General features: G+C 37.5%; 1 protein-coding gene across 1 annotated transcript; it reads right to left on the minus strand.

Annotated features, from left to right (window-relative positions):
- Positions 1-1,731: 1,731 nt before the first annotated feature.
- On the minus strand, positions 1,732-23,427 carry ATG3 (autophagy related 3; the record flags this gene model as incomplete). The annotated part of the gene is made up of 11 exons (XM_009584927.1): positions 1,732-1,953; positions 3,644-3,712; positions 10,193-10,320; positions 11,004-11,159; positions 11,921-11,955; positions 12,477-12,558; positions 14,592-14,641; positions 16,684-16,791; positions 18,577-18,647; positions 19,859-19,908; positions 23,207-23,427. Coding segments are annotated over 11 exons (1,052 nt in total), but the record flags the coding sequence as incomplete, so codon positions are not given.
- Between the last annotated feature and the right edge of the window lie 234 nt (positions 23,428-23,661).

Raw genomic sequence — 23,661 nt, forward strand, 5'->3', positions numbered from 1 at the left:
GTGACTGTTCTCCTCCTTTAGGAAGGTGAATTAGTCTTTCACTGGTTTCTGCTATGTCAAGTTAACAAATAACACGTTGTTCTTTGTCAGGCAGTTGATAGAAGTAAGTGGCATATTTGGGGCTTTTTTTAAAGTATAAACTGATGAAGGCCTTTTTCTCTGACTGTTGCAGAAAAACAGAGGAGCAGCAGAACTGAAGAGAACTTGCCCATGGCTTCCATCAGCACCATGATATTTAATGTCTTATGGCATTTGTAGCACAGAAATATCTAAAGTATCACAAAACCTAGTGCTTGGTGACTAGTATGTGGTGCTCTGCTTGGCTGAATATCAAAGTGGCTGTATCTGAGCAAACAAATTTGACCTGGGTACACTTGCAGCAGTTGTGCCATACGTTAATCCTTTTCTTCTGTTTGGGACTAGTATTAAAAATCCCTGTTAGAAGTGAAGATTGCTGCTGTAGGAACTGCTATAAACATATGCAGACATAGTAACCTCAGTTATAGCTTCTGGCAAATCCTGTATGGTCACTAGCATGAATTCTCCCTGTACATCAGAATAGCTCCTGAGAAGTTCTGCTCTGCTGGAGTCCCTTTCCTACTGCACATCTTACAGTTCTTGTGGCTCTCTACTTGCCTTCTAGATCTTTATCTCTTGGTCTTGGACTTTGCGTACATTCTAGTTTACAGGTGCTGCATGCAGTGAAGATGTGGGTGAAATTTTGATTCCACTGAATCTGAACCAAAGTTATGCACAGACAGCCAAGACGGGGACCAGTTGTGCCAAGACAGGGACTAACCTTTCTACCCAACAGTAAATTCAGTCAGTTGCAGACACCCAGCTTCAGATTACCTTGCAGAATGCAAGTTGGATGTTTGGGAGACAAAGATGCTGTCCTGAAAGCCAAACAGAATTTAAGTGAACCTAATAAACAAACAAACATACATATATATATATATGTATGTGTGATGGTCCTTTCCTCCCATTTTCATTAATGAAAAGCTTACATTTTACAGGGGATAAAGTGGTTGCTTAAGTCTGGATGCATCTGCAATATCTGAATTCATAAACAACCCCATGTATATTTACCCCAAAAAGGAAACCATGCTATTAGACTACCAGTTAGTGTAGTTGAGGCAGACAAGTAATCAAGATTGAACCTTCCTCTACCACAGCAATATTCTCCCTTTATCCCCAAGCTGTAATTTTGTCAATAAGAATGTTTTTGCCTTTATTACAAGATGAACAGACTACATACTAATATTCCTTCTTTGTCTCCCAAAAAATTCCATCTCAAAACACTTGCTCAAGTGTAAATCTAAATCACCTTTCAAAGATTGGTTAGTTACAGCTATTTTAGTTTAAGATGTAGTCAAACTTTCCTAACACGATGATCACTTATTTTCTTTCAGCTTTCAAAATCCTCCTCCAGCTACAGGAAACATAACCATTCATAACTAGGAAAAAACCACACAGCTCTTGAGTGAATTTAAATGGCAGGGAAAAAAAATAATAAAAAATTCACATTTTCAGGAATCAGCAATGAAGGCAAAAGCATTAGGCTTCTACTAGGAAAGCAGATTTTAGCTTCCAATATAGACAAAAATAGCCTTCTGTTGAAAGGAAACTGAAGGAATTATGGAGAAAAAAATCCCACCTCTTAGTGCAGTGTCTGTATAGGAATGAAAGTGATTTATTTATATTACACACAAAGATTTTTATTAAAAAGGCTGGTAATGGAACGTTTTATTTTAATGCATCAACTTGATAAAAGGTTAGTTACAGAAATTGTGTATAATGTTATATAAGTCACATGGATGGGTTATTTAAAAAAAGACTTGATAATTAGAGGAAGACATCTCTTATTTTAGTTACATCGTAAAGTGCCTCGTGTAGTCATATTCTATCGTTGGAATGACCGCCTGTACAAATTTCAAGAAAATAAGAAGGTACCTGAGTTTCTTGTTAAGGAAGATGTGCAATAGCTAGAAATCCCGTAAAACAAAGCATAAGTCACATTCAGTGGTCTGCTCAACAGTATGTCTTGCTAATAGGAAGATAACACCTAGCAATTATATAGGTAAAGACTGGGAAATTAATACAGCAGAACTCTGGTAATGACATCTGATGCTTGCCCAAACATACAGACCTTCCTGTTTTAATTTAAAGCAGGGAACCAGGAGTTATTTTCAATAAAACTTACAAACACCACACAAACATTTACATACTTAACATTTGTTATTAACAAATGCCAAGGTGAATTGCACCTAGCAAGGCTAATCCCTAGCTACCCTCCTGTAGTTGCAGGGAAAGCAGGCTCCTCCCTCAGTGTTTCAGTAGCTCAGAAAAAGAAATACGTTCCTGTTCTGAACCATCCTTTGAAAGACCTCCTTCCTGTTGATGAGGGAAAGTAGAGAGATTAGCTTTGCTAAGCCAAGAAGTCTGCCTTTGTAGAGGAGACCTTCCTTGTCTCCCTTGTGTATATCACCTTCAAATGCATGTTGGGCCTGAATCTGCAGTCTGGAGTATATTGGATAATTATAAACTAAAGTGCCTGTCCACCTGGGACTGAGGCAGACAGCGAACTGAAAAATTAAAATAAATCACTACTTTCAACTGATAATTAAGTTACATTGGTACTGGATACAAGTAAAACCTACTATTTTGGCATGTCAGTCTCATGGACCACTTCTTGACAAACACAAACTGTATGACAATGAGGAAAGAAATTGCCTGTTAACAACAGCTCAATTTGTTTAGCAATAGCAAAAAAAGTAATAAAAATCTTGAAAATAAGCTATTTCTAACTGTTGAGGAGTAGACGACTTGAACTACCTTGCCAGAAAAGTTATTTTCCAGTTCAGTTTCAGTTGCTTGCTGCATGAATCGAGCAAGTCTCAACTCATACAGTGAATGAGAATTTTACTGATTCAGGGCCTACAGCTGCTCAGTAATCCCCCCTTGCTTGCCTTATAGCAGCAAAAGCAGTTAGAACACTATTTTGAAAGGACACACTTGTTTCTAACATGGAAGTTACTTCAATCAGAAAGCACAGTATGAATTACTGCAAAGCATAACTAAGATCAGTCACCTCGCTAAAAGAAAATTCTAAGTGTGAGGCATTTGATAGTGATGTTCAGAACTGTTTCAGTAGTTTTCATTGCTTTTTTGTCAGCTGAATGTTTTACCAAGATATTGCTCACATGCAGAGTAGAGAATAATGGGACCTCTACACCTTTCAGAAATGAATCTCAGACTCAAATCTAATACTGAAGCTGCTGTACCAAGAGTAGTGATTACACTTTGGCCAGAGTCTATGACCCTCCAGCCTCATCCTCCTACACTCAGTTTCATACTCACAGCTACCTCCTTCACACACCTACAAACAAGGGCTCAATCCTGTCCCTTCAATCCTACCCACTTTCCCCGTTGCTCCTGCCACCCTCCCTCCCTCCCCTTCAACAACTGATTAACAGAGTTTGTTTGCACAAAGGAGCTCATCCCAGAACTCCAGTAAGTGCTACCACAAACAGTTGTTTACTGCTTGCATACACAATTGCATTCCAGTTAGGAACTTTGAAGTAACAGCTCCTTACACTGCAAGAAATCTCCAGTAACGCCGTGTAGTAATGAAAAAGGATACATGTGAACTCCAAGTTCTCCCCCACCTTCTGCAACAGTCTCGATTATTTTCTTCATCACTTCTGCATGCCTGAAAAACAGATCAGAAACAGTGAAAGTATTTTAAGGAAAAAGTAACTCCCTCTTCATCTCAATAATATTAGGTTTTGTGCAAATTAAATAGTTTTGGACTGTTAAGTTTCAGAAGCAGCAAGAGGAAGCTTTCCATTTACTACGGCAAAAAATCTCAACAATAACAGAAAGTTAATATTAAGTGATGAACGTAACATTATTTGCCAGCTCCTTACATTCACAAGGGAAGAGAAAGATGTTCTATGCTACAGTGTAGACTGAGTGCTATAATGACAGTCAATACTTATTGCTTGTCACTAGTGTAATTGTTAATTGCTAAATGCCACAGAAGTCACCAGGTAAGTCCCCAGAAGGTAATCCTCACCAGCAGCAAGCCACCAGAAGTTCCCAGATGACCCCTGAAAAAGATGCCTAGAAGTTGCTGCAACTTTTTTAGCTGCCTCTGCTGCACTCTTGAATTTGTAGAACTCACAAGGTATCAAACACTTTTACAATTAATAATTTCCTAGGAAAGGCAGGCTAAACCAACCCTGCAGAAATTCAGAACTGTTGCTCTCGGACTGACTTAGGGTGTGGAAACTTTCTCTGGCTACAGCGGTAACTTGGGTTCTGTGGCAGATCAACAGTTTCTAAGCTAGCTGCTTCTCTCTCGTGACTCTGTTATTGTAAAGCACCACAGGGGAGGACAAACATTTCCTCAGGTCACTGTGTTTTGACATTAAGTCACCAGCGACATACCAGAGCTACTATGAACCACACAAACACTTGTGTACAAAGCTGATCCTGGGAATATAACATGGAATCACAGAATAGCTAAGGTTGGAAGAGACCGGTCATCATCTAGTCCAACCCTCCTCACTCAAAGAGCAGTAAACTAGAACAGATTGCTCAGGACCTTGTCTGGTCTGGTTTTGAGTACCTCCAATGATGAAGACTTCAAATCTTTTCATGACCACTGACAATTCAGAAGTAATGGTCTTGTGTTCAGGATAGTTCTTATTCCCCATAAACCAGGGGATGAAGAACATACAAAATCAGACGGGAGAACTACTGTATAGTTAATTGATGTTTTATATATTTTTAACACAAACTCCCAGGTTGTATAACTCATCTTACTTTTATCTATACTTCAACTTTGTTTTAAATTCATGATTCTGTAGGCAATCTTTATCAGTGAGGTCACACAGGGCTATGGACATCCACCTACACAACACTGCAAGCTAGTTAATAGTAGTAGTTTAAAACACCCGTCCTGAAACAACCTGTGTGCCCACTGAGAACAAGGAATAGTGGTAAGCAGTGTTTGCATAACTTTCTGACCATGCTTTGATACCATTATGCAAATCTAAACAGCTGACCAGTACTGGCATTTAGTAGTTACTTCCAAGGTTAATCATGCTGCAAGTGACTGCAAACACAAGGAAGGAAGCTGTTGCAAAGTAACCAAGACACATTGTAAACAGGAAAATGCAAGTCTGGGCAAATATTAAAGGTCAGCATTTGTTACTTGCTGTGCTGTTGGTCTTTGCGAATCAGCTAACCCTCACACAGTTGATTCCAATTCTAGATCCTCATGATGCCCCTGCAGAACACATGCCGTACCAGATGCTGAGGCCAGTTGCTTCTATACAGGAACCTGGCCACTGTCAAGACTTAAGCTTTGACCTCGTCCATAACAGTGGACTATTTTTTGTACTGGCACAGAATACGGGTCACCCTACAGCTATTAGAAATCTTTAACAGAATACTAGCTCAACTTCACGCATCTTAATGACATGTGTTCTTTTCCGTTTTCTAAGGACTAGTTAGATATCTGGAATTCCATAATGGCCACAGTAATGGTCATTCTTACTGTCATACAGTTACTCATGAAAAGCTTTGCAGGTGCTTTACAAGCTTTCAAAAGTTTGTTTCCTGTTTTCAGTTTCCTTCTATAAGAAAATTTTGAGGAATTAATATAAAGTATGTATACCCCCTAATGGAAAGAAGTAAGATAACTTTGGGAGAAATGTCATCTAAAATCTCCTGCTATCTAGAAATCTCAGGGTTTTTTTTACTTCCGAATAAAGTTCCCTGAAGTAACTCTTAACTCAAGATGACTAAATATGCTACATGTTCATCAGTGCTTGTTCCAGGACCTGTTTGTAGATCATCTGAGCTAACAAATAGATCAGACATTGAAAACATCTACAAAAATCACTAAATTTACTTTCCAGTATATCAACCAACTCTTGAAGTGGTTCAAGTAATAAAAATGAGTTACTATTCGTATTCCAAGTCAGAAATACTGCTGTTCCTATTGAAAATAAATTGAGATATAAAATTTAAGTTAAGAGTTAAGACCATACATTGAAGGGTTAAAAATAAGTTGAAAGAAGCTGATTTCTTAGATTGATTAGATGACCCTTTATGCTCTCATCAGGAATGTTTGCTTTCCAGCTGAAGAACCCCTCCCCTGCTTTGCAATTGACCAAAGCTGTCAGTCAAAGTATTTGTTACTAACTTCACATTGGAATTCAGCACACATGACATACTGACATTGTCTGAGTATCAGCTGGAAGGGAAATATATACCATCAGAAAGTAAAAGTAAAAAAATAAAAGCCTTCCTGACATAGAGGGAAAAAAAGACCAACACCAGAAATTATTCATTCCCTGCCCCCCAGCCCCTTGCAGTTCATAGAGATAAAAGGCCTTCCATAAGGCTTTCAGTGTAGTGGACAACAACTATAAGCTTCCATAACAGAAGGTAAAATGCAAGATGACTTAGGACAGTGTACTTTCACGAAAAAAAATTACCTATGAATTTGATTCAGTGTCTGTAACTGCTCACACACAATGAGACAGGTGTGGAAAAACCCACAAACATCATCATGACAAGAAACATTCAGAATCCACAACAGTCAGTTAACCTTAAGATCTACAGTTCACTGATCCTTGTAGTTGCCTCTAGTCACTTCCCTGCAGATATTTAGAGTACGTAAGAAGGAAAAAGAGTTCAAAAACCATTTATTCTGAAATAGAGAAAAATAAGCCCTTGGAATTAGTGCAAGTAATTCAGATCTAATTGTAAATGCGTTTAGTAGTTAACGAGTTATAGTCCCTTCATAACACTCACTTAAAAAACTTGAGAATTGTGATTAAACCAGTTTGCAGCAATTAATGAGGAAGTTGACTATGTTCCTCCCAGTACCATAAAAATGCTGACAAGAAATACAACTTACAGCAGAGCTGCAAGATGAACAATTTCAACCAACTACTCAAAATAGAAGCAATCTCAAGCAGCTGACAGCAGCAGCACCCGACTGCCATTTCTTTCCTTTCTCTGACGCATGACATAGGGATATACACGTCACAAGAAACAGCCAAGTAAGTTTAGGATTATGCAAATACCCTACACTACACAATTCTCGCAACATGCAGGGAACCAATAGCAGCAGAGCTAGCTAAACACTGGTTCTTCCTAGCTAAATTAAGAACAAAACAACATTTTTGGCTACTATTTTTCACCTCGGAAGCCCAGACCTTGTTAGCTGTTAGCCTTACCAATTTAAGAAAATGGAATAGCTTACCTCAGAGAGTAAGAGAACATACTTAAAACCTCCATTTTGGATATGCTATTAGCTTCTTTCTTCAGAGCCTCAAGATGATCTTTTCAAACCTTTCTGATGTTAAGGAGTTGCTGGTCAACTAGATTGCTTTTTGAGAAGGACTAGGCAGTTTCGTCCACATTTAAGACTACCAACAAATCTGTCTCACTGTGATACCAATGATCTCCTTCATGCTCAAAAGACTAATTGGGACAAGTGCCATAATACAAACCATTTCTTTGAGTGTAGATGTGGATTACATAACAAAGGCACTGGCACTTCACTGGTTTCAGAGGAAGAAGTGAAAACATGCACACAGAGCTCTCATCCATGAAGACTCTCAATCCAAATTCACAGACTAGCATTAAATTGGTTCTTACTTTGCAAAAGTGTTTGCAAAATTAAGCAGATTACATTGCAGCCACAGCCCAGTATAAAACCCACAGGTCTACCTAGTCAGTGAGGGCTGTCATGCCCAAATATCTGGTCGTTTTTGTTTCTTCTGAGAGTGCCCTCCCAGCCTGCATCCATCAAAAGAAGCTTCTTCCCAACCAATTTATTAGCAGGGCTTCCAGCAATCACTAAATTAAGCCTTGGCTTCAGACTTTTTTTCCTCCTTTTCTTCTATTAGTCATCTTCCTAGTCAGTCTGTTAAGCCTTCCTACATTCATCCCACCTGACACTCCTTCAAAAACACTAGTTGCACAAAAAGCTGCATTCATTCTTTAGTTCAAAACCATGCAGACAGCAAACAGTAAGACAGTCAAAGTCACCAGCAGATTGACATATTAAGACTGACACATTCATGTAAGGTACAAGAATACCTTATTGGATCAAACCAAAGGTCTACATCATCCTGCTTATTATCTTATAGTATGTGCTCAGAAAGAGGCCAGAGCAAGCACCTAGTAATGCTTCCCCCAAAGTACTACTAGTTTCCAGCAGTATGCAACCCAGGGACTTTCTAATTCTGGAGCATTCTGATAACTTCACTTTTAACAACTCTTGACAAGTTTTTCTTTCATTAACATCATATTGCTTAAACAAATATTTAGTTTTATTTTAGGTGCTGTGTGCAGAGTTTAATCCTTTTTCTGGCTTTGAACATGCCAGCAATGTAGCATTTAAGTATTGAACACCACCATTTTTACTATTAGAAAAAAATGAACACCTAATTACTTAGGTGAATTACTTCACCTTCTGTACCATTCATGACAAAGGTCACTGAAATCATAACTCTCCCCTCAGCTGCCTTTTCCAAAGCTGAAGGGTCCCAGGTTATTCAATCATTTCTTATGGGAAAGAGCTTTATAACCTCAATTACAACCCCTCTGTACCTTTTCCAGTTTTAGCCTTCCTTCATCTCACAGACAACAGAACAGATGACCAGAGCTGTACTGCAGTATTCAACATGTGGGTGGTCCCACAGATGAATAGAGGCCTTATACTGTTTTCTGTTCTATTCTTTATCCTTTTCCTAACACTTTTCTAAGTTCTGCTTCCTGTACTACTCTTGAGCACCGAGACTGACATTTTCACAGGTCTGTTGTGTTAGCGTAGACTTAAACCTGAGGATTTAAAGACGAACAATAAACTTTACCACTTTAAAAATTTCTGCAAGACAGCTAAACTGGGGAAAAAGCTATTTCCCAGTTGTACAATGGCTTCTCTGCTCAATATTGTCCAGATATAAGCCTGACTACTTGGTGAAAGCAAAGATTGTTGTAAAGCAGTAAAGAACAATGAACTGGAAGAAACACGAGATACAGATTTACAAAGCCTATGAATATACATCCTCATAATAAGATCAAAAGCAGCCATAAACTACTTGGCGCAAAGCTCCCTTGCTCTCTCTCTAAAAAATGATATGCCCTTCCGAAGACTAATCTTATGATCAAATAATTCCTAAAACAGAAACAAGAATGTTTTGAGTCTGCAAAAACTACCACAAGCTTGTCAACAACAAGCTGATTATTTGACACTGCAGCTAGTGACATGGATCCCAGAAGTGTTTATTTAAGTCAAAAGAAATTACAAGACTTAAAGGGGCAATCTGGACTTTGTGTTTTGGTTTTTTTTTTTTTAAAAATATGCAAGACTACAAAGGATGTCTCTCTTCTTTTTTTTAAAATGAGATGAAAGCCCAAACTCATATCTCCAAGAAGTTCATACTATCAAGAAGCTGAGGAGTTACAGAGCCAATATCTTGAACAGTGTATCACTAAGACACCTAAAAGGATGTTATGGCCTACATCTAAGACGAAAGGCACCTTTCAAAGACCTAGAAAAAATATCTGTGCAGCTAGTCAAACTACAGACTCCCTATGTCTTGGGTGAGAAACGTGGAAAATGCAACAGAAAAGACCCTAAAAACATAAGTGTGTTTTGCACTTGTATTCAACAAATATTTCAGTGTGGCGATTAGAGGACCTCTATTAATCAGTGTAAAATTTCAAGGACTTCTGGGGGAGCAGAAGGTAGTTATTACAAAATAAGAAAGAATTATTTCATGTTCAAATAGCTTTTTCTGCTCCCGAAGTATACATTATACTTTTACCCTCCCAAAAAAGCAGCAAACAGAAGTATAGGAGAACTTTCTTTTACGGAGTTCTAGCAGTCTGCCATCTTCTGGAGTCTGTAGGAAAGTGGAGGATAAGCAAGTTGAGCAGAGAGAAGACAGCTCTAACTGCAGAATACACTTGCAGCGGTGAGCATGGAATGACTTCAGAGAATTGCTGATATCTTCCTTTCATACTGCCTCAGAAGCTAACAGACCACTATGGCAGCCAACTGTGGAAATATGCTCAGAAAACTTGAACCAAATCCTTAACAAGACCAGTGAAGTGCCTTGTGTCTGCACGCTGAATCAGACCAGAGACAAAGACTTACCTGCATGGATGAACTGAGCACATGGGAGGTGGAGGAAGATGAGGATGGTTTTCAATTGTCACTGTTTTCTTGACGTGATCTTGACTAATATCTTCATACATATGCTCTACTGTTAAAGGCTGCCGTTGCTATATTGGAAAAAGGAACATGAGAACAAAAGCATTACTAACAAAGAATCTTTTGCTCCTTCTCAGCAATTCTAACATCATTAACAGATGAAGCACCATAAATTGTAAGTATCTAATATACAACAGTTCTGAAGGTACACTGAAAGAAGCGAGTGTGTTAAAATCCATATAGTACTAGTACAGTACTATAGTATAGAAATAGTATGCACAAATTTTTGTTTTTAATATACCAGGTATATGGTAAAGTCAATATATTTGAAAACCACCCAGGTTCCCATCTAGGTATTTCAGCCGTAAGCCCTAACCAACTTTAACTCAAGAAACTTAATCATTAAAGGGAAGAGTGGTTTACCTAATCCTCTCCCCCTGAAGATCATGAAAACACATACCTGCTTACTTGACTAAGTTTACTGGGGTTATTGCTAGCTTTACAGAGCTAACAGAAACTCAAATGACAGAGCACGATTTCCTTCCTTCCAAAGGTGCTCGGTTACCAAGTACAATTTTCAGTGAAATTGTTCTTACTTCCTGCATGTACCGTAAGTCCTGCCTGCAACCCTGGCTGTATAATGGTTTTCTCCCCATTTTTTCCTTTAAATTTCTACTGTGAATAAGCAACAAAATAGCCTTGCTATTTGACACGGTGAGTCTAATTTCACAGAAAAAACCCAACATAGCTATACCTCATCATATCCAAATAACCACAGCCTTGGAGTTTGGTAATATTTGTCATAAGTGATGTAGAGGTCGTAGGTTCTAGTCTGTAGAATAGCATCTTCCCCTCCAACATCAACTTTAGCTTTGTTAGCTTCTACAATCTGTCTTGTGTCAAGCGTTGCCTGGTTCAAGGTAAAAACGACAACATTAGTATAGTCTTGTTTGGGTTCCCTCCTTTCGCATCCTAAGTAGTTACGTAAAGCTGTAAAACTGAAATTAATGTTCTTAAGAGACCATTAAAAAAACATAGGTTTTTGGGTTTTGTTTTTATCTTTAAATTAGAAGTATCAGTTTCTCTCCCACGAAATGTGGGGTTTTTTGTTTGTTTGGGTTTTTTTGTGGGTTTGGTTTTTTTTTTAATTTTTTTCAAAAAGGTCTGATCTCTTAAGGAAGCATGAAACTACATTGTCACATCCCACTCCCTTCTCTCACCAATAACTTTTGAACCCAACAGACAATTCCAATGAAATTCAGAAGGCAGAGGTCTCAGTTTATGCAGGTTCATGAAGACCTTAACAGAGTACCACACGTAACGATGCCTTCTGTTTTCTCTCATGACAGTCTGATGCATCAGTGTAATCTATTGAACCTATAAGCCACTCAGCCTCCACAAGTAAGCCTCAAAAACAACCACAGCATTTTTTACCTCTTGTGAATACAGTGCTGTGTGTAAGCAGAGCGAAAAGGACCAGCAAAAAAAGCAAAATTACTGTGATCAAAATCTTTGAGCATGTAAGAGTTAAGGTTACTGCAGTAGGTTGGCAGGAGACAAATCCATAACAAGCTTGTTATGTCAGCCATTTATTGTCATTATTTTTACTTTGCTTGTGCTCATATTGGTGATAAGCATTGTAACAGACAAGACAGAAAACTATTCACTCACATCATCTGTCTCCAATAGCCCACTTTCTTCATACTCTGAAAAGAAGACCCATAAAATTCTTTGTTCAGCTTGTAGCTAGTCATCATATTTCTCATTCAGAAACAACAACTTTAAAACAATCTACATGTATCTGAAGATGTTTTATTCCGGTAGACTTCCCAATCCCCAAACTAGACTGCACCTTTTTTAATACAAACTTGACCAAGACCACAGTAAGTACATGATGAGCAATCCTTAAGCGGTTTTAAGTAGGCAGATTGGGTTTAAGTGTAGGTATGAAGCAGGAAGGAAGCTGTGCTAAATCCCTAATTTATATTTGCTTGGATCTGTTCTGATACTCAAATTAACTTCCCAGTCACTAACATTCACGCAGGTTTCGGCACACAAGTTAGAGTAAACATGCATCAATAAGACCATATAAAAGATGATGAAGAGCATATGCCTGCTGAATTTTTCAGCATGCATTCCATGAAAAGAAAGAGTAGTGTTTCTTAGAGTGTACTGCTTTAGTTAAAGGCCTGAAATAAAGCATGTCCCACCCAATTTAAGGAAATACCTTCCATGTCTGCAGCTTCTCCTTCATCTTCCTCATCATCATCTTCACAAGATGCTGAACGTTCTGGTATTTTTATATTATCCTTTAGAAGTTAAAGTGAAAACACTGCTTTATAGACTGCTGCATCTACCCAGCCTAACAGCCCCAGCAAATTTAAGGTATGAGTCCAGTCAATACATACAGCAAACCAGAAAAATAATTTCTGCAATATTAAGAAGGACTATACTGAACTCATTAACCAAACTTAGTTTCAAAGTCCTAGTATGACATTAAAAATCTGCTAAAAAGTTCTCCTTTGATTTTGTAATCTGGAATGATTTAATTCCTAAGCAAAGAAGGATAAACATGGCGTTAAACAGCCCATCATTTCTTTTCAAAAAGCCCACCTATCTCAAATGAAAGGCAATGACTAAGCATATAGGTTAAGATTTTGTATTTTCTAACCCACAGCCAACTGTGCAGCAGTTACCAGAGAATCATAGAGTATCTCAAGTTGGAAGGGACCCATAAGGATGATTGAGTCCAACCCCTGCTCCTTGCAAGACTACCTAAAACTAAATAGTATGACTAAGAGCATCATCCAGTTCCATAAACTAAGAGCATCGTCCAGTTCCATAATTGTTTTTAAAACACAAGAGAGTCCCAAAAGATATCACATTTTGATACCATTGTCTGAGGAAGCACAGTCCAACAGAAATGAATACTGCACAAACCCCCAGCCAACTTTTTCTTTTGGGCATTGTGGGCCTATGCATAGCATTTGAACCCAACAGATAACCCCAGTGAAATTCAGAAGGGGGATTTACGCAGGTTTCATGAAGACTTTAGGACAATACTCCAAATAATGATTACAATTAGAAGCTGCTCTAATTGTAAGTATCAGGTGGCTGGTTTCCTCATTAAAAAAAAACAACAACAAAACAACAACAAACAAAAAAAGAAAAACCCCAAACCAAAACCAGTAAGAAACTAAGTTGTGAAGTGCTTCAGCAAACAGAACATTAGCAGAAAAAGAGTTGTCCTTCTGGATTGGACCCACGGTCCAAGAAATGAAGTACTGTACAACAAGCAAGTTTTTCTACATACAATATATTATGAGTGAAATCCAACTCATAACACACAACAGCAGTTATGGATCACAATAACATTCTGCAAGTATTGTGTTTTGCAGAAGTAGTGATCACCTTTATGTATTCCGTAGTGTGTTTCTTTCACCCTTATATTACTGACTTGTGAAAAAGCAGTATTTTTACTATGTTCAGCAGAGTCTCACTTGAAATACATGCATTTCACAGTTCACCATATCAATAGCATTTTGAGCTGTTTACAGTGTGGTAGCATGCAGCAGCCCGTTCTCTTTCCCCCTAATTTTTAGAATCCAAAGCTTTGTGCTTGGATGGTTTAACAAACTCTCATCGCACAGAGACAGAACTCCACTTTAACAACCAACTCATCTTTAAAAGCATTTTGTGCCTCTCTGACTTCCTCCACATTTCTTAAACATGTTAGCTAACACATTTCCATTTCAAGTACTTCCAACTGTTCTCAGATTCCTGAGGACTTAAGTTTCAGATTTGGCTCCTGCTGCAGAGTGACCTTTTGGAAACATGTGCAGAAACTGATGACTTTGTAAGATGTATACATTTAAACAGTTCTAATACTTCTAAACTTGAGGGCACAAGCCTGTCAAACAGGACCAAATGTGTTAAAATCCGCTTGCAGTAAAGACTACAAAGAAATACTTTACATCCCTATACTATTTTAACATATAAAAATTTCTTTACACTGGATCTCCCAACCATGAGTTTCTTGAGACACAAAGGTGCGGTATCACTGTAAATCGAATTTCATTTTCAGTTTGCAGAAGCCTGGCACAAGAGCACACTGCCTAAAGACATTCCAAAAAGAACACTGCCTCAGTAAACACATAGTAATAAGGAGATGCACATGCTTAGACTAATATAATGGGCTCTGAAGGTCAATGTATATCTGCAACACACCTAGTGACAAAGGGTATTTTAGTCTTTCACAGGCAGTACTAGATTGCTGCAGGTAAGACTTCTATTACCTTTAGGGTCCTGTGATAAGGCAAGAGGAAAATTTAGAAACAAGTACCTTACTGTCTAGTGTGATCTCCTTAACTGCTTCTGTTGCACCCACTATACCTGTTAATTGAACAAGAAGTTTGCATTAAAAAAGCTTGTTTCTTTGTTATAGAATAGTATAGAAAGAGGTTTCAAAGATTTCAGAAAGCAGCATATGATCTTTCCAAGTTACATCTCACAAAAATTTTGATATTTGAAGGGCTGTTTATTTGGTATTGGTAGCATGCTTGGTGCTGGACATCCATAAACAAACCATACCAGTAACATGGAGCACAACAGCACAGCTGTCGCACATCATAGAAATTTTGTTGATGGAACACTACAGAGTAATTTGGATTTTTATTTTAAGGAATTTTTGCATAAAAGTGAGTTCAGGATAGGCATTCACGTAACAATAATGGAACTCAACTTCATGAGTGAGGCAGGCATTTATGAGTATTTCTGAGCATCTTGAAACCAAGGTGTTCATGACAAAGTCATAATGTAGCAGAACACCCAATACTTTTAGCTGACAGGAAGCAGGGGTAAAAAACATCCCAAATCACAGTAGTATCTAGTATCAACTCTTGAGTTCTTCCCCACTAGCTTTCTAGTTTTACTGCAGCTCTCACCTAATACTCTTTGGGATACGCGACAAGATTCTGCTTTGACACCGTAAATTTATCTAATTAACTCTTCAGCTGAAAATAAATTACATCATTATGGAGAATGAATCTGGAATCAAGGCTCAGCAGAAATAACTGTTTAAAGAAAAGGAATGCCAGTTGAATGCTGCTTGGAAACAATGCACTTCTAGTGGCTGTGTGATCATTTACATATTTTTTTTTCCTAGCAGAAAAGGTGGTGTTATAAAGGACATCTATACAGATGGGTGGAAACAGATTTTTTGATCTCCTTTGACAGCGTTTGGAGACCTGGTCAGGTCTAGTCAGAGTCTTACAGTTGTGCTACCACAGCATGCTGTCCAAACCAGTCAACCCTAAAGAGAAAAACCTGGCACAGGAGTCTATCCACAACAGGGATGGAGAATGCATCCTTAATGCAAGTATATGACAAAGTTATGTCAAACTATTTCTTTGCTGTGGGGTGTTCAATTATGAACTGCAATACATTTAAGAATTGCCAGTGATGAAAAATGTACGTCTACAGAAACAAAAGGCACCTTCTCCCACCCTTTTTCTCCCCAGCCTGGCTGAACTATTCAGAGAACTTCTTCCAGATTACAGAAAAAAATTTACACCAAAGAAAGTAAAAACTGAGTGGAGTATCTTCTAGGTTTGGAAATGGTGGAGAAAACATCATTGAAAGACAGAATTTCATTAACTCATGATAGAACATGAAGAAACAGACTAAAACTAGTAACACTGCCAATTCTTAGAAAAGAACAAAAGGATTTATAAGAGGCTGTGCTAGAAAAGCTACTGAGACAGATTCATGTAAGCAGGAATTTTTAGACTTCTTTATGAACACAAGGTCATCTAAGGATTTAGTGTAAAAAAGAATCATCTCCCACACTCATCTCTGTATTTAACAATATTTTCTTTCTTTTTAGCGCTGCCCCCGCCTTCCCCCAGTGACCTCAGATACTAAGATAATAGCTATTTTCTAATGATTCCCTCTTTTAGCTCAATCCAACAATTCAACAGAATGGGAAACACTAGTTAAGTTAGTTGAGGTCATCGTTAAGATAAAGATCTCGATGTGCTTGACATCCATTCTTACTAAAAAAGAGAAATTTGTGTATTCTTCAAACAAATAATTTAAACCAGTATTCTCTTCACAGGATCTCCTTACTAAGGAATGAGTCGCTATACAGCTCATTTTTTAAAGTAACTTCCTAGAACTTTAATAAGAGAATACTGAAATAATTTATTGTCAACACCTCTAAAAAGTAGCCTGTTTCAGGCATATACAGGCCTACAATTAAACACCTGAGCAGTCATATACCAATCAAGTGAGTAGCTGGCAATGTAACTTATTTCTTCCAGATTAGATACTAGTACACAGCCATCTATATGTAAGAAAGATTTTACTTTCTAAGAGTGGAAACTGAAAATCTTTTAGATTACCAAACATGAAGTCTGAAGCAAGGCTTTGAATACCTGCATTGTGAAAGGTGTCTACCCATCCCCCATCACCATCATCTTCTTCTATAATTGCTTCCTGCTCATCTGAGTACTCCATCTGCTTACATCTTTTGTAGCATGGCACTGCAAAAAATTGCAAAACAAAATGAATGCAGCCATTCCTATACAAAACCAGATTGGAGCAAGAAATTATCCTACAAGGCCTTCTGAAATGTGGTAGTCTCTCATATATCCTTATTTAAGGAATCCTAGAGCTGTATTTCAAATGCAAAAGCATGAACTTAAAAAAATATCTTGATGTGCTGTACAAGATATTTTATTTCATGTACAGTACAACATTTGAATGAACTCTTAAGGCCGCTGCTTCTGTTACCCATTAGAGCATTTTCACACAAACTCATGAGGATTAGAAAAGAATTAACTTGTCATGTCTCAGACTGCCTATCCATTTATTAACAACTGGAGACAATCTATTAGCTTTCTTCACAATGCTAAACAACTTTTAGTCCAAGTACAACTCTGCCTGGATTAGCATCAGTTTACTGATCTTATTTGTCTTTAGAATTCTGCTAAAAGTTTGCATCAGCTATTTATGCGATATATTAGGTATTTTTAATTATAAATTAACATCTAGAAGTTTAGAAGAGGTTATAATTAATGTGTTATTTAGAATAACTTCAGTCATATGCATTACAGTGCCATTCAATTACAGATTTATACAAAGTTTTCAGAAAATAGTCAAAGAAAGAATGCAGATCTGATTAAGGCAAAACAGACATTTTCCAATATCATAAACAAGGACTATATAAAAAATGCTCCTTTTCTACTAATGTAGAGAAAACAACTGCTTCATGAAATGCAGAATTTGTAAATTGCTATTGGACCTTTCAGAAGGGGAGAAGAGGGGCATGAAAGTCACAGTGAAGAGAAGTCCTCCAAAGACTTGAGGTCTGTAGGATGGCTCCCGGCCTCACCCACAGCCCACAACTTTTACTCAGGTGGTAGGCCAATGGGTCACCATCAGCAGGACACACATTATTTTGAAATGTGATCTAAAAGGGTCAGAGCAATGTGGGATCCTGGAAGTGGGGGGAAAAGAGAAACAAACTAGATCACTTGGCCATCCAGCCATCAAAGACCATCTCAGGAAAGTCTGTCCAACACTACTATAAGCATTTTTCCATGATAGCACACTGCAAGACTCCAAAAGCCAGCAAGTGAAATCAAAGCATAAAATACAATCCAGTGCAGGTAAAAAAATCTCCTCAGGCTGTTCTTAGTACTGAAGGTTTATCTAATGACATTAAGTTTGACACATTTTCATACAAGATCTCTTGGGAAAATTATTTCCTTGTGGTTGTTCCAAGATGTTAGCTTTCTTATCCAATAAAAAGGTAGTCACCACAAGTAGTATATATACAAAACTGTGACCTGATCAAAATTTGATTTAAAATTGTATTGTATATTATAGTTATTGAAAGGGGTAGTGACATTAGTCACATATCTGAACTAGAAGTACCAGTGTCACCATGAAAGACATTTTGGGAACACTTCAATAGCCCAAGTTTTCCAAAAGAAAGAGGAAAATAAACGTATTTTTCCTTTTAGACACTGAATATGAGCTGAAGGACAGGAGAAAGAAAAGGCAGAAAAGGAGGTTTATAATGTTCAAGCTTCATTTCTATTTCAGCAAGGCAAGCTGCATTACTCGTATAAAGCCCTAGTAACAACTGGTCTAAGGAAAAGATTTGATATGTGCAGGAAAAACTTTTTTAATATTGCAAAGCCAAAGCATCCAAAGTGCAAGATATTTGCTTCCCCTGTCAATACAGACAATCAGGAGAGTTGATAGCACAGTCAACCATGCTATCAATCCTAAGAACACTTATATTTAAACTTCAGCCTTACCATTTTTAGTTACCAAAAACTGTTTGTCTGTTGGCAGATAAGCCTTGACTTTTAGTTCTTCTCCTGAAGCCCTGTAAAATGAAGTGCACCATAAGAGGTTGAGAATTTGATGATCTGCAAACAAAAGAACCCTTCTATTTTCAATTTATATCAGGAACATTTTATATACTCCTCTTGACTTATTCTCAGAATCTATTTCCTATTACTTTACTTTGATGTAGGTTTGGAGTCAAAGAGGTTGGCCACCCCTAAACTATGGAGTCTTGGATAAAAACTATTTTCTGCTTCAAAAACGACTTTCACTTTGAGATGGCCAAGCAAAGACGGGTTGACAGAACAATCTAGTCTATATGAAATTTTCCAGGATTGGCAACAACACAGTCCCAAACGTTTCTAGAAAGCAACTTCAGAAAAAGCAAGAAATAGACCTCTAGAAATATAAAAACTGCCCATAGTCACCAGAGCTCAAGTAATCTTTGCCAAGCTCACATTACTCAAGCATTCGCCTTCAGTGGTTTTGGGTTTGGAATAAGAGTCTAACATTCTAAATAGCCTGTTCCAAATTGCTGGCACAGACTCAACATCTTGTTTTCCCTGAAGGAGACAGTAAAAAAGCAAGGAACAATGATTCAAGCATAATAATTCCTCCTTCAGCTCTTCATGGCCCAATATAGAGCCAAGAATCTTGATGATACCAACTGCACAGAAACTGCCCATCTAGGCACTAACTGATTAGTTTTATAATGCCAGATGCCAGTAAAACATGAGGGAGCACATTATTTGCAGCCTTACTGTACATGAAAGAGAAGTGATTTCCAAGGGCAAGCACTGTGCAAAGTGACCTGAGGTGGGCCAACTTGAACAAATGTAATTAACAAATGCTTGTCTAAAATACCCTGATTACAACTAGTTCTTAGCAATTCCAGTTGGACATGGCCTTTCCTTTTTCAATCACCAATACTAAGACAAGCTCAGGGAGACAAACTGCTACTGCAGCTAAGCACTAAAAGCATTCACAGTATGTACCAGCTTATTTCCTCTACAGTCTTAGAAAAACAAAACAAAATAATCCCCAAACAAATCCTCATCTCAACCTCTGCTACACAGAGCAATAAGTCCCACCTGACTTAAAGATAGCTTCATCATAAAAACAGCAGAAGTTCTTCTGCAAGAGTCCATGTACTATTCTGAAATGAAACAACTATATAGTTGCATCCAATGGAAACACATCAAAGCACAGATAGTGATGCTAGTTTTCTATAATTCTTTTGGTTTTACTTACCATTGCCAAGTAGGGCAGTGGTGAACTAAGTGGTCTCCAGCTGCAACAAACTGTTAAGGCAGGAAAAAAATTAAAGTCCTGTTAAATACAGCGTAAGAAAACAATCTGAATTTTTTCTCAATATTAATATTTCAGTTGCACATTCCTTTGACAGATTAACTATTTGACTAATAATTGTTTATATCAGTTCGATGCTTTCTTTTAACTCCATTTTTCAGCTAACCATGAAAACTGAAACACTAAATTGACTTCACCTGTAGGAAATGCATATTAAGCACAATAGCAAATTCAGATAAAGTTTCAAAAGCCGTAGTATTACCTACCAGTCTTTTAACAAGAAAAAAAAGTTTCCTAGACCCAGTAACACTGTTTACTTTGTGTTGAACAAAGTGTTTTTATTTGCCACTCTTCAAAGTTTTACAAAGACAATGAAGAGCTCAATGTAAAAAAAAAAAAAAAAGTCATTCTCTTTTGGTGTTCAAAACAATTTAGCAGCAAGAAGAAAAGTGAGACTGACATCAATTCACTGAACCAGTGAGAGAACTGCCACAAAGGAATAAACAGTATACATTTTAAGTAATGACCATGATTACGATAGTTCACCACTGACTAAATATGGATAACCAAGTACTTACTACATCAAAAAACTTATGTATAACTTTGTTCTGAAGAAATAGCTTTTAAAAACCTTCAGTCTACTTGTTCTTAGAATCAGAGATAAAGGTGTTTATAAAATCACATCAGTATTTCAAAGCGATACTGGAAAACTCATGCTAGACTTGTGAATGAACTCAAAATTCACCCAGCAAAGTCTAACCCACTGGGCTTTTTTTCTGTCCACATAAATTGAGGAAGGCAAGCCTGCATTTAAGAACAGTGATTTGTGTGGTCTTTGCACCAGTTACTTTCAAAAAATGAGGTGCACACCTATTGCTACAGCTGCTTTCTTGTCTTAAAATGCCAGTTTATAACAACATACTTCCTAGTTGACCAGAAGGTGACCAGTTGTAGAGCGACACAACAGGCTTGCAGCGTGTCAGCCATTTTCTCACTGTGTCCTCCAAAGCGAGGCATATCAGCATAGTGGAAAACACCACAACATGCACTGCATATGGATTAACAGATTTAATCTCTGCAGAAGTGATTTCTTTCACCCATTTTCCAACAAAAGTCTCTAGCAAAAATGAAATCTTCACTTTAAAGAAAACAGCAATCCCTCCCAATACACATGAAAGTTTTAAAACTCGTTAGCCTTTGCATAATAATAAATAACACATGGAACTCCAGAATTATTTAAAATCCTCAGTTCAAGGAACTGGAACACTGTTTGTGGCACCAATGTTAAAATACAGTATTAAAGATGAAAAAAAAAAAATACTGTTCTTTGTGGGTCTAACAGATGCAAAAACCTAAAACAATACCTGTAATTTCATTTGCATTTTCTTCAGCTTAGGCAGCAAAATTATCTAGCTGGTTTTACTTTCTATTTCTCAAGAGCTAGTGCTATGTCATACCTGAATCAATATTGCAAAAGTGGCAAGAGATCAATTTTAGGACAAAATCTTATGTCTACTCCCGGAAAGAATGATTTTTAAGATTTGCCAGTACTTACACATAAAATTAAAACAGGTGTTATCTTTCTGAGGTAGTAACCAGTAAGAACTCATAACAGGCAAGAATTTGTTGAAATTAAACCAAGTACACAGATACATGAAATGAGGGAGTAGGTATTGAGTTTGATTAATGAGTCATCTTTAACCTTATTGCTAATTGATTCATCTTCAGAGGCAAAGGAACCCCACGAAGTCTATAAAATAGTCAGCGTCTCAGACTAAAATACAGTTGAGATTTATTACCCAAGAAATCCAAACTCATTCAAAGATAACATCCTAGCAGCATTATAGACGACTTCAATTCTTCTTTAGCAATCACTACTATATAAAGACCAAAATCATCAGGGAAAAGGAAGACTGTGAAAAGGACAATCAGCAGATCCATGCTCTAGTCTCATCTAAATTTAACAAAAAATTAATCTTGCTGTATAACTGCTTCCCTTGACTACTGCTTTGAAGGATCCAATATATTCATCCTAGCAGCATCTAACTTTATACAGAGAATACATACTATTCACATTCTCTTACTGGTGTTTAAATACTGCAAACTGTTTAACGTAACGTAGTATGGCTCTTGCTATGTTCTATAGAAAGTGCCTTTTCTTTCAGTACTACTGCAAAGTTTTCTCCCATAGATCAAGAAGGGTCTAAGCATTAGTAGAACATGTCTAGACTTACTCTGTAAACAGTTATATTTATTTTATATATAAGACAGATTATAAATATATTATGTAATACATAATATATAAACATTTATATACACACACATACACATATGGTTATCAGAACAGCAGAACACTATGTTGCTAAGTCTGCTTTTCTGAATGGTAATCTTCTGGATCACAGAAAGCACAAGTGCTTGCTTGACATGTAACATAGCACAAAAATGCTAGGTACCAACGTCACGAACAATACTTCCTTCCACATCTACCTGCATCAGTCATAATTTATTCCATCTTCTTCCACCTCATCTTCACATTTGTGCATTCTATCTCATTTTTCTTTCATTCTACCTAACAGTCTTAACATTGTTGTCTTATACCTCTGTAAAGACAGTGTATTTTCAGAACAGTAGCACTTTAATATGAGAAAAAGCAGAAAGGGGAAGTCAAAGTAATCCTGGACTATCAGTGTTCTTACTATTCTAGAAAAAATCCTATTTGTTTCTCTTTGCAGCAGACTCCTTAAAAAGCTACAACGGCTTGGCAGCAATCCAAAATAAAACCAGCCTGGAGCAGCCTATAGAAAAGAGCGGGGGAGGGGAGGCGGGGAGGGAATCATTGGATACTTGGTGGAGACAAGCATACGTAATGATTTAGCCAGAGCACTGGAAGGCTTCCACAAGTAAGGAAAGCAAGGACTGTTCCCAAGATACAAGTTCCCTTTTGAGTTGCTTATGGGAAAGACTATTGAAATCAATATATTCCTGTTTTAGTCCTTAACTCCCATAACAAACAGAGCTGTTGATCCAGCATGAGCTTCCTTACAAGCTTTTCAGGACATGATACGGGAAAAAAGCATCCCACATTCAGATGTCAAGCATCAAGAGGAATTCTGCTGTTGACCTACTTCATCTGTAGAGTAAAAAGGCCATTTAGAACTTCCACTTTGTGAAATTGTTTCAAGAAGCAATAATTAGTTGGCAAAGAAATGAACTGTTTGAGATGTACATAGTCATTTTGAGTAAAATTTATCATTACTTTCAAAATACATTTCAATATTTCTAAATACTTACTTCTTCAGGTGTAATTACTCCAGTTTCTTTAAACTTGGACTCCTGCAATAAAGAAAGTTTAGAAATTTTGAGCTCTGCTGACAAATCAAAGTACCCCACTTTACTGGTAAAGAAAAGTATCTGCTCTATTTTTGTCTTGGAACTAGCTCTGTCTGCAGAGATCTGTGAATCAGCTTTTAGGCAACCTCTGCCAGGGCTGATATGCAGCTTACTTCCGTATCCTATAAAGTAAGGCCCAACAAAATTACTTGTGGCAGAATGTGGGGTATTATGAAAAAAGACCACACATACAAAGTAATTTTTTTTGCTACAGCCAATTATATCAATAATGAAGAAAAGCTCCCTGGCACTGAGGATTACATTTGCCAGTAAGAGACAGAAAACCTGTTGGAATCAGTGATTCTCACAGTCCGGACTTTGGGACTCTAGGCACTGAACAGCAGTGCAATGCATCA

The sequence above is a fragment of the Fulmarus glacialis genome, unplaced genomic scaffold (assembly GCF_000690835.1).
Source record: "Fulmarus glacialis isolate BGI_N327 unplaced genomic scaffold, ASM69083v1 scaffold6659, whole genome shotgun sequence".
Lineage (NCBI taxonomy): Eukaryota > Metazoa > Chordata > Aves > Procellariiformes > Procellariidae > Fulmarus > Fulmarus glacialis.